General features: G+C 40.4%; 1 protein-coding gene across 1 annotated transcript; it reads right to left on the bottom strand.

Moving 5' to 3' along the window:
- Positions 1 to 2517, bottom strand: LOC121504929 (ovarian cancer G-protein coupled receptor 1-like). Its single transcript, XM_041780038.1, has 3 exons — positions 2347 to 2517; positions 703 to 890; positions 1 to 614 (listed from the first exon to the last, which is right to left on the bottom strand). Exons 1-3 carry the CDS (start codon positions 2515 to 2517, stop codon positions 41 to 43), a joined length of 933 nt encoding a protein of 310 aa, XP_041635972.1. The 3' UTR covers positions 1 to 40.
- Positions 2518 to 12498: the final 9981 nt, after the last annotated feature.

The following is a 12498-nucleotide window of genomic DNA, read 5'->3' as shown; positions in this document are numbered from 1 at the left end:
GAACTTCTGACCCCCATATTTGTGACCTTCTGAAAACAGCTCAATCAGCTACTTTTTGGCTCCGCCCCCCTAACTGATAACCACTGGTCTCTGTGTGGTCTAGATTGATTGTGCTGGTGTTGTTGGTGTCATTGTTCTCCTTTCTGCAACAGCACACAGAGGTCCAAAGCTTCCCAAAGGTCTCTTTTTTGATGAAAACAAACAGAAGTAAGTCTGCAAGTGGACTCAGCCTTACAAACATGGTGGACAGGTCAATTAGAGTGAGATCATGGATATGTTTTCCTGCAATGAGGGCAATAATGTAAGGCAGGAACAGCAGAGTATAAATCAGCAGCACCAGGACTAAGATTGCCACGATTCTCCGTTTTTCATCAGAGGGGACTGAGACAGAAGTAGAGAGAGCTCTGAGGGTCCCAACCAGGAAGAAGATGAACAGTGGGAAGGGAATGATGAAGAAGATGAAGAAGATAATTTTTACATCAAACCCAGTATTCCAGGTGAACACAGTAAAAATCAAGATGGGAGGTATGATCCAGACTACAACACAGACCCCCACAGAGATCCTGATGGTTCGTCTGAAGCGGTACCACAGTGGGTGGGCGATGAGCAAATATCTGCAAAACAAGATGGACGTATTATCTCTGAAAAGATGCACAATACTACAGAAATATTATATTTAATACTATTTAAATAGATAGTTACCTTTCCAGTGAAATACACAGCATGAAGCCAACACTAGTTAATAGACCACATATGTAAATACAGTTCAGAATAATTTGTATCATCACTTCCTCAGGTTTGGACTCCAAAGCGATCAGAAAGCAGAACTGAATGAGGTCTGATATGAAAAGGTTGATGATGTAGATTGGAGCCACCTGACCATTCTTTACCTGAGGAAAATATAGAAACAGAAACAGAAGAGAAGAAGTTCTAAACACGTTCTGTAGTCCTCCATCCAGAATGGACATCAACCTCTGCACAGCTACTGCAGTAACAGCCTGGTCTACATTTTCAGTCAAATCTCATTCTCTATGTCTTGAGTTTATTTACACAAGCTGTCAGCTTCTCCTCCCTGTACCTACTGAGCATCACTGATGGGATCTACATGAACTACAAAAGAAATAAAGATGAGTTCAGTAGTAGTATGACTTTAAAAGTCAGCTGAAGTTTATGGGACCAGCATCACCTTTTATGGTAGTCAGTAAAAAAGCTAATCAGATAGATAGACCCAGTAGTGTGTAGAAATAAAAAACAGGGGATCAGGGAGCTCATGGACCAGTGGATAGGTTTCTCTATGAGATTTTCTATTGTATTCTGTTAGCATCATGCTACATATGGATTAGCATCCTCTTTAACCAGTAGTACACTGAGCACTTTTCTCCTGATTCATACACCATGTTTGAGTAACACCACTCACTTTGAAGTCAGGCCAACTTTCAGCTCCATGGTACGCTGTTTCTGGTGTAGTGTAGGGGACACCATGGCCCACCACGGCCCAATCAGCTGTCCCAAACCTTGGAGCATATTTGACTTTGTAAACTGTCCCTCATTATCTTAAATCAGCATGTGTCACGATCCTCGTCTGTTAAGTTTATTTTTTCACCTTTTTCGCACATTCATGTCTTTTTTATTTTTTTCTTGTTCTAATTTCTCTTTTCTATTTTAGATCGATCATGCTCCATTCACCGCGCCCCGCCTTTTCCGCACTGACTCTCCTTACCTCTTGTGTCACTCACCTCGTCCCCTCCCTCTCCTGTTCTCCGTCCTGCACGCTGCTCCTCACACCGGTCCTGCATCACTAATTAGTCATAGTATAATACTCACCTGCTCACCCACCTCCTTTGTTAGTCCGTTGACCTTCTCTGTCACGAACCAGCTCTCTAGTTTACTCACGTCTTCGTTTCGTTTCGATCTCGACCACGCCAGCCCTTTTTGACTCCGCTCCTGCCTGCTGCTTATTTGTACCTTTGCCTGTGAGTTTTGGAACTTCTGGTTTTTGACTTCGGACTGTATTAAAGAATCTGATTTTTGCCTCACGTCAACCTGTCTGAGAGTCTGCATTTTTGGGTCCTGTTATTCTGTGTTCTGGTCCATGGTTCCTGACATCATGTAAACAGTAGGAATGCCTAGACCATGAGCCTTCTCTGGCCATAATAATGAAATAAACAAGCAAGAATGAGTCCTACCTGCATACAGGTAGACAGTGCCTACAAATGGATTTGACCCCTTCCTGATTTCTGCTTTTTTTGGTTGTGCATATTTGTTACACTGAAATGTTTCAGATCAAATACATTTTTATATAATTGACATTTTATAAACAAATGAATAAAGACATAAATCACATACCAGAGAGTAGAGAGCATAGATGGCCATGAGTAACAAAGGGAGACCGATAGAAATAATGATGCATGTCACTACATGCTTGATGAAGAAGATGTTTTTATAATCCTCCCAAGGTACAACATAAATATCATAATAGTCAGCATAGTCAATGCTTGCCACAGAGATGTTTGCCATTCTTCAGAGTGAAACCTGAAATCACAGAGATCAAGATTTAGACAAAAACATTGCATGACTACAACCATTTTCAAAACTAAAGTTCCTGTAAAGTGATAAAAAATCTTTATGTAGGTTTGTTGTATGACAGGCCACTGTGTTATGGACCACCAGGCCAAATTTCAGTCATGAGAAACATCTCTAAAGTTATAAAATTAAGGTTGAAAATCATTAACTTTCCTCCAATCATCTTTTCCAGAATTCTTGGAAAAGTCCTGCCCTTTCCAAACTCTTTCTATGGGAGCTTTCCCAGTTAAATGTGAAGTATAGTCATGCTATGGATCCATGAAACAGTCTATCTGGCAGGTCAGGTCAGCTGTTTAGGGCCTGTGTCCATAGACGGCTTTTTCTATCATTGCCAGCACCTATAACCTCATTTTCAGAGCTTCTCACCAGCGTTTATTGTTGCTACGTTACAAAGCTTGAATCCTGGGTAGAATCTGTTCTGTTGTTTAAAGATAGCTCTATGTGCTTCATTTTTCTGTATCTGGAGGAAATATCACACAGAAGACATGCAGACAATGTAAAGGAATCCTGTCCTGACACAGGCTGCTGTACAATAGTCGGATCTTTACCTCCATAGTCTAAAGGCGGCCTTACACCTAACCACTTTTCCTCTGATTTCAAAGTCGCAGACAAAATTCCAGAGTCGGAGTAAAATCAGGGAAGTCTTGCTAAAGTCTCAGCTCGCTCTCGTTGTCTCAGTCTCTAGGTGTGAGGTGGTCATTAGACTTGATTTGAGCAGTTTTAAGGCGGTCTTTCCTCAGTCTTGGTGTTACAACAATATCAAACTTGTGGTTTTATGCAAATCGTGTTTTTCAGTGACACCACCGCCATCCACAACCAACAGGAGCCAGTGTTGTGGGTAAGCACATCAAACCCCTTCATTATTCAAAATATGAATGTCGATGTAAATCAGTCTGGAGCTGCTGAATGTCTGCTCTGAACTCCAGAGACTGAAAAAGATTTCTGCTCAGAGCTGCAGTCAGATCTCTGCACAGCTGTTTGTCTGTCAGTTCATTCCAGGCTGACATGACAGGAACGGTAAACCTCCACTGGGATTTTCAAAGTAAAAGTTCCATCAGTTTGTTTCTGTGGTGAGACTACTCATGTTTTCATACAGAACTGTTATTCTGAAGTGTTTCTGGGATAGTTCCTCGGTTGTTGCAGTAACATGCAAAGTTGCTTCAGTGTTTAACTTTCCTTTTGTTTCTCCTCGATGTAAATGATTTAAAAACATCAGATTATAGAGATATTAACTTATATGTGACCTCAGTCTCCTTCAACATCTTGTTCTTGTTGTTGTGAATTTCCCCCAGATGCATGAAATAATGGTCTAACTTACTTTAAGTAATTATTTTAGTCATCAAAGATCTTTTTTAGCAGGCCTTATGCCCTATTCCTATGAAACCTATGAAATCAACCATGTCTGTAATTTGTGGAGTAAAATTTCCAGAGTAAATGACCGACCATATTTCAGCACACAGAGGTCCACAGGTGAAACTTATCCTGTATGAATGATCATCTCTGTGATTTAGGGGGAAATTATTGTTTTTTACAGTCCATGCAGCTTTTTCTGCTCCTTTAATGATTGAAAACAATCATAGAGACTGTGTAGGAGATTGTTAACAAAGTTTGAACAGCATTTGAATCATGGAGGAGGATGCTGATACTGAGAGATACTCAAACAATCCTGCAGGCTATCACAGAGACACGCTTGGATTTATATTCATAATATTTACAAGTTATCAAAAAGTGTCTAACATCTAAATCCTTAAATAGTATTTGTAATAAGATGACAGTTCAGAGATGTTTCAGTGAGCAGATCTTACCTGGATGAAGTCTCTTCACTGATGTCTGATGTTTCTCTGCATCCAAACTGTCTTTGCTGATTATGGTCAGTGATCACATTCACTCATGATATAGCACTGCTCTTTCAAGGAAGTCAGAAAAACATAGGTCATGAATAATTATGCATCAGCTGTGAAAGGCAGAAACTAACATCGTCACAAACCATGTTAAATAAGGAAGCATCTTCCATGGAGATAACTGGTTTCATTGTGGTTTTTCCTCTTTAATACTTTTCATGTTACCAGTGAAGCAGAAGGAGAGATATGACTGTTGCGTTTTCTCGTCTCTGTAGATTCACTGGTACTGTGTGTGTGTGTTCTGACACACATGAAAAAAATATTCATGAGGCCTGATTGCATGACTTTCAGCATGAATATAATCACCTTCTCAACTTCAGTAGGGCAGCATTTTATTCTAATTTAATTTGATCCAATCATTCTGATCCCTGAGTTTTATTTAAGGTGTTAGAGTCCATCACCAGCCCCTCACCTTCACATTTTACTGATGATTCTCAGGATTTATGTGAGAAGTTTTCAGTTCCTTTTAACAACAAAGTCAAGGACATCAGGGAAAATATCACACCCCCAGCCTGTATTTTAAATCCAGGGAGAGATTTTTAATTATTTTAGTAGTTTTGAGTCGGTGTCCATGTCCTTTTAGCTGAAATTTTATCCCAGATGAAAACAGCTTGATGTTATTCCCACCAAATTTCTCAAAGAGGTTTTTAACACGGTTGGACCCAGTATTTTATCAGTAACTAATAGTTCTTTAACAGAAGGTGTAGTTCCCTCTGTTTTTAAACACGCTGTGGTCCAACCTCTTTAAAAAAAACCAAATCTTGACCCCTCTGATTTTAATGATTTGACCGATTACAAAAACTTCAGTTTTTATCTAAAGGTTTAGAAAAGGTGGTTTCTACACAGCTTTAATCTTTAATGTCTCACAATGACTAAGAAATTCCAGTCTGGTTTTAGAACAGGTCACAGCACTGAGACGGTCTGGTCTATATTCTGGTTTCAGACTGGATCACAACACTGAGACGGTCTGGTCTATTGTCTGGTTTTAGACCAGGTCACAACACTGAGACGGTCTGGTCTATAGTCTGGTTTGAGACCGGTTTATAAAACTGAGACGGTCTGGTCTATAGTCTGGTTTTAGTGCAGGTGGTGCGCTGCTGCTGCATTTAAATGCAGCGTCCTGTTTTGAGTCAATACCAGACGCCATTTGTTCCGTATTTCGTCCCTCATGTCCTACTCTGCCACTGATTGACTAATACGTGTTGCATTTGTGGGTTGGATTGATCAGCTAAAACATAGAGCCAATCAGAGGTCGAGTTAGGCGAGTCTTCTCTTCGCAAAACAAAACAGGAGGGAGAGGTGACAGCTTCAGACACTTGCGGCGCTAAAGCGTTTATGTATACACACGTGGACAAAATTGTTGGTACCCCTCTGTTAATGAAAGAAACACCCACAATGGTCACAGAAATAACTTGAATCTGACAAAAGTGATAATAAATAAAAATTCAATGAAAATTAACCAATGAAAATCAGACATTGCTTTTAAATTGTGGTTCAACAGAATTATTTTAAAAAACAAACTCATGAAACAGGCCTGGACAAAAATGATGGTACCCCAAGAAAGATTGAAAATAATGTGACCATAGGGACATGTTCAACCAAGGTGTGTCCTCTAATTAGCATCACAGGTGTCTACAAACTTGTAATCAGTCAGTCGGCCTATTTAAAGGGTGACAGGTAGTCACTGTGCTGTTTGGTGACATGGTGTGTACCACACTAAACATGGACCAGAGGAAGCCAAGGAGAGAGTTGTCTCAGGAGATTAGAAAGAAAATGATAGACAAGCATGTTAAAGGTAAAGGCTATAAGACCATCTCCAAGCAGCTTGATGTTCCTGTGACTACAGTTGACCATATTATTCAGAAATTTAAGATCCACGGGACTGTAGCCAACCTCCCTGGACGTGGCTGCAGGAGGAAAATTGATGACAAATCAAAGAGACGGATAATAGGAATGGTAACAAAAGAGCCCAGAACAACCTCCAAAGACATTAAAGGTGAACTCCAAGGTCAAGGTACATCAGTGTCAGATCATACCAGTTGTCATTGTTTGAGCCAAAGTGGATTTCATGGGAGATGACCAAGGAGGACACCACTGTTGAAAACAAATCATAAAAAAGCCAGACTGGAATTTGCCAAACTGCATGTTGACAAGCCACAAAGCTTCTGGGAGTATGTCCTATGGACAGACGAGACAAAACTGGAACCTTTTGGCAAGGCACATCAGCTCTATGTTCACAGATGCAAAAATGAAGCATACCAAGAAAAGAACACTGTCCCTACTGTGAAACATGGAGGAGGCTCTGTTATGTTCAGGGGCTGCTTTGCTGCATCTGGCACAGGGTGTCTTGAATCTGTGCAGGGTACAATGAAATCTCAAGACTATCAGGGTATTCTAGAGAGAAATGTGCAGCCCAGTGTCAGAAAGCTTGGTCTCAGTCGCAGGTCATGGGTCTTGCAACAGGATAATGACCCAAAACACACAGCTAAAAACACCCAAGAATGGCTAAGAGCAAAACATTGGACTATTCTGAAGTGGCCTTCTATGAGCCCTGATCTAAATCCTACTGAACATCTGTGGAAGGAGCTGAAACGTGGCGTCTGGAGAAGGCACCCTTCAAACCTGAGACAACTGGAGCAGTTTGCTCATGAGGAGTGGGCTAAAACACCTGCTGAGAGGAGCAGAAGTCTCACTGAAAGTTACAGAAATCGTTTGATTGCAGTGATTGCCTCAAAAGGTTGTGCAACAAGATATCAAGTTAAGGGTACCATCATTTTTGTCCAGGCCTGTTTCATGAGTTTGTTTTTTAAAATAATTCTGTTGAACCACAATTTAAAAGCAATGTCTGATTTTCATTGGTTAATTTTCATTGAATTTTTATTTATTATCACTTTTGTCAGATTCAAGTTATTTCTGTGACCATTGTGGGTTTTTCTTTCATTAACAGAGGGGTACCAACAATTTTGTCCACGTGTGTACATGGAAGTGAGCGGGAGACTAAGACCAGTAACAGATCATCAACTCCTGCACTCCTCTAACCTCTGCACCCCTCCTTCATGAAACAGTCCAGCCTCACCTCATCGCTCTCTCTCTCTCTCTCTCTCTCTCTCTCTTTCCACACGTGCCCCTGGCACACGCACACTGGGAGCTCAGGAAGAAGTTCAAAAAAAGTTTTGTTTTTCCTCGTTCACACAGCGCTGAACAGACAGGAACTATATTGTGATTTATTCTCATATTTCAGAATGTCCATCTTTGTGTAAATGGTGATTGTAGTAGTGAATGAAAACCATGTAGTGTGTTCCTGATCAGATTGTTGTTAGGACCATGGTGGTAATGTGCTTTTGTTGTTAACATGATATTTTGTTGTTGTGGAGAATGTGGCTGTGCCTGCTGTGTGTATGTGGCCGTCTTTTCTCTATCTGCTGAATTAGGCGTGACATCATCTGACGCTGACCGGCTGCTCCAGTCCCCGGTCCGACAGGTGATAGGCTGCAGCAGAGGTGATGATGTCATCAGGGGTAACCTGGTCTCATTCAGCTCCCAACCAGCCACAGCACACTTCTTTGTTAGTGAACTCACATTCTTTCATTGTTTCTTTGGCTCTAGTTTGGCTGAATCTTTGCTTTACTTAAACTCAGTTTGGAGCGTTGCTGATACTCAGGGAGACTAGTTCACTGTTATTTGACTTAGTAGATTAGTTTGGATTCTCCCTCCATTTGAATCCCTTTGTTTTTTACAAACTTATTCACCCTGAGTTAAAGTCTTATTGTTCCAGGGTTCATGACATCCTGATTAAAAAGTGGATTGTGACTCACTGAGTAAGAGGCTCCATCAGACCTGATATGAGAACATGCAGAATATGACAAACATTTCCTGCTGTACAGATTGAACTGATATTTATTTCATCACCTTCCTCTCTTCCCCTGAAATAAGAAATAAAAACGTAACATAACCTTTTTTAACTTTAATCTTAACATAGAGTTCATAATGTAAAAGTTTCTAGAATACATCAGAATATTCCAAAGTTATCAACAAGTCTGACTTTTTTTTCCTCTCTCTCTCTCTCTCTCTAATTCTGAGCCAAAGTTCTTAACAGGATCCTCACAAGATCTTATACTTTTGTCAGATTTTAATTTAGCATCTTCATATTTATTGACAAGAAAAGGAGTAAAAATAGAGATGATGTGAATTTTGTTCAATTTCAATCAGGAGAGACTTAATACAAGTTCAACAATGATTTATTTTACAAATTGAATGAAAGAGAATTGTGCAAAGTTCTTGGCGATTAGACTCCACTGTGATGATATATATTTAAAGGGCTAGTGAAGCACACGGCAGGAGTAGGATCCCCCCCAAAAATGGTGGAAGAGAGACATAAAGATGCCAGCCTTACCTTACTTAGCAGAGACAGGATTCTGTATAAATAAGACAGAAATACATCAGCCATGAATAGCAGGTGACAAACACATTGAAATGGCAACCAGAATTTTCAGGGTTCATTTGATAAAAGCGAGACTTTACTTTAAGAATTATTAAGCCATTTAAGTATTAGTGAATATTAACCTGTTTTGGAGGTCCGGCCTTTCCGGGGTCCAAAGACCTGAAAGGTGACCTTTGTTGCGTGTGAGTGGTGTTTGAACCCAAAATGCAGATGATGAAGCAGTTTTAAAGGTTTTATTGAGACTAGGGGAAGGTCCAGGGAGTGAATCGTCGTGGGAGAGAGTGCTGTACAAAGCTGCAGGTGAGCGTGGAGTGAGGCACACAGGTGAGTAAGAGCAAAACTCTGGCACTGCAGAAAATCACGAGCAGCCTCTTGTAGGTAGTCGAGATTGGATGCAGCAGGTGTGATCCTACTCCGCAGCGCCGTGGGGGATGGTGAACCTCAGGAGAAGCACTGACGAGTTACCCAACAAAACAACGGACGCCGGCAGCCGGCGACCGGAAGTATCATCAAAATAAAATACAAAATAAAACTCACGGTCCGAATACACCACAGACCTTGCTTGATTGAATATGTTTAAACCTTTTTAGGGGTGACATGTGGACATTTAAATGACCTGAAAGGTAAACTTGCTAATTTAACTGTGATTAAACTTTTGGGTGTCCAACCTTTTCGGGGTCATAAGACCTAAAAGGTGACCCTTTTTGAGTAAATATGTTATAATGTATTTAGGATGGTTCGGCATTCGCGGGGTCCAAAGACCTGAAAGGTGACCTTGCTTGATTGATTGCGTTTAAGCCTCTTTTGGAGTCCAGCCTTTCTGATGATGATTGTGATGGTGAATGATTGATGGAAACGCTGCACTTTTATTTCTAATTCAGTGACTATGACGGTCTTCTTGACCTGTTCTCATATAATGAACACTTATGTTGCTCTGTTCCTAAAAGATTTTTTTTTTTTTTTCCCAGAGAGATAGGCAGGTGGCCACCACCAATAATGCAGAGAAAGGAATGCAGATGAAGCTTAAGTAGTGCAGAGAAACCAGAAGTAATTTTATATCAAGCCCGTTTGCAGCTGGAGTATTTACCAGGATTTTAGGAAACACATTCTTTTTTTCCAATTTAAATTTTATTGTTTCCTTCACAAACAATCATCTTAAACAATAATAGTGCCAATAATGCACACAATGAATTAAAACATGGAATTCATTTAAAAAAATAAAAACATAGTAAGTAAATAAGTAAGGCATTTCCTATAAGTCACAACAGATCGAAAAGTAAAGTGCATTAAAACAAAACCATAAGTGTATGCAAAATAGCAAGCAGTATGACCAATCTTGAAGGAAACTTGTTTTTTTTAACTTTTCTTCCCTCCCTCCCCCCTCCCTTAAGCCAGTCGAACCCAGGGCACTGTAATGATTTAGATTAGGTCTCCTTGGTCTGAGATTCCTCAGTCTGTGTCAAAAAAGGACTCCATAATTCCATATAAGCATCTAGTTTCCCATTATGTAAATTAGTCGCTCTAGGAGGTTGTTTCTAATAAACCAAATCCCTTCATGAGTTTTAGAATGAGAGAAAGCTGATTTCTCTGACAAGATGACGACAATATAATTGTACACATTACAAATATATTTGTACATTTCGACATGTAGAAACTCATTTGCAGATATCTGTAATTGAATTTTTACTAGTAAGAATCATTATTACAGATATCTACAATTGAATTTCCACATGTTGAAAAGGAATTGTTACTAGTAGAAATGTAATTTCAGATATGTGGGCGGGGCAATGACGTCATTTTGGATATGTGGGCGTGATGGGCCGTCAGCATACAGCCATTGGTCGACTTGTAAATAGTTCATGAATATTCAACAAATCCTAAAGAGGTATGAAAATGCACCGCCATCGGCATCACCACATTAAAAATTCTATCAAAAGCAGAAACTGCAGTCTCAGTGTTTCCGTTTTGCTTCATTTTTCAATTTCTCCCAACTGTAATTCACTAAAATGTACTTATTTCCTTGTCAGACATTGAAATTATGACAGGTTTAATTTATCAGTAAACGTGATTTTGCCTCTTACCGGGTGATTCAACCAGGTAGCAGAAGATGTCAGGGAATGACACATCAGGCCATTGAATAGGATCATTCGTCCACTCTTTAATAAGATACGGACAAGAATCAGATCCTATTAGAGTAATTTCTTAATGTTTTGTCTCTGTCAATTAGCTGTAAGGAATCAATGTGTGACATTTTAGTGGTTAGCATATATATCAGAATTTAAAATCCCGGGCTGACAGTGCTGCGGGCGAGGGGGAAAGGATTGTTTTCCCCCTTGAAATGCCCCGCCCCCATCTATGACGCAACTGTGACGCGACGCCGACCGTGTCTATGGCCGTGTCCAAAATCACTCCCTATTCACTATATAGTGCACTATACAGTGAATACGCCATTTTGTAGTAGTGTCCGAATTCTGAGTGAGCATTGTTATTCACTATATAGTGCACTCATTCTATCCCACAATGCATTGTGAAAAGTAGTGAACAACCGATGGTCACTAGCTCAGCAATATTTACCATAATGCATCGCGGTCGCTGCTCTCAAGCATGACGGACGAACGAGAAGAGCACAGGAACATATTTGAAAACTTTTTAAAATGCTTTTTTGTTTATTGGTTTTGCCAAATCTGTAAGATAATATTAAGGATTCAAAACGGAGTAACTTTTTCCCCCTATGATGATTACAAGAGACCATCAGCTTTATGCAAAAATAAGTGATAATACACACAAAAATGTATATTATGTTGTCACTATAGAGACAACTTTTTTATCTATTAGTATATCTATTTTTTGTGAAAATACGTTACATTTTGTGGCAGTTTTTATTGAAATTCTACCGTTAATTTCGATCCTCAGCTGTTGTCAAGGAAATTTACGAGCCGCTGCTGCTATACGTTTAAATTGTGAGACGGCGATGACGTCATCGCCCTCAGCCAGAGTAGTGTCCGAAATCATTTTTGTGTTTTGCAGTTGAGTCCAGGTGGTTGAATCCAGGTTTGGACTTGTGCCACGAGGTTCACCTCTTTCATACCAGTGTCCTCCTGTTGTAGTCACAAGTCATGTCAAACACTGAGGTGCCCCAGCATTTCCCAGACTTCCTATGGATGGTAGCAAACCCCCCACTGCTGTGCACTTTGTCGCCAACTACAACCATTTCTTCTTTTTGGAGAGCCTGACTGTCACTCCAGAGACTTCAGGTATGATTGAGGAGGGGACACAAGAGCAGTCTAAGTGCCAGTTGCTCAGAGTACCAGCCAGCAGGTTCTATGAGGTTTGCCACATACAGGGGGAGTCCTCTGGTCAAGCACTGGCAGCACGTATACTGAAAGGAGGTAGACAGACTGGTGCAATGAATAGGGGCCTTGAGCATGAACCCCAAGTGCTAGAACAGTACTCAAAAATGTTCCATGTAAATGTCTCACCCTGTGGCCATGTCGTTCATCCTGATCCTCCTCATCTTGGAGCTATCCTAGATGCAAAGGTGTTTGACCCAAATGCAGGTCCTACCTTTGGGAT

Source organism: Cheilinus undulatus, linkage group 22 (assembly GCF_018320785.1).
Source record: "Cheilinus undulatus linkage group 22, ASM1832078v1, whole genome shotgun sequence".
Lineage (NCBI taxonomy): Eukaryota > Metazoa > Chordata > Actinopteri > Labriformes > Labridae > Cheilinus > Cheilinus undulatus.
This window is presented reverse-complemented; position numbering and strand designations above follow the sequence as displayed.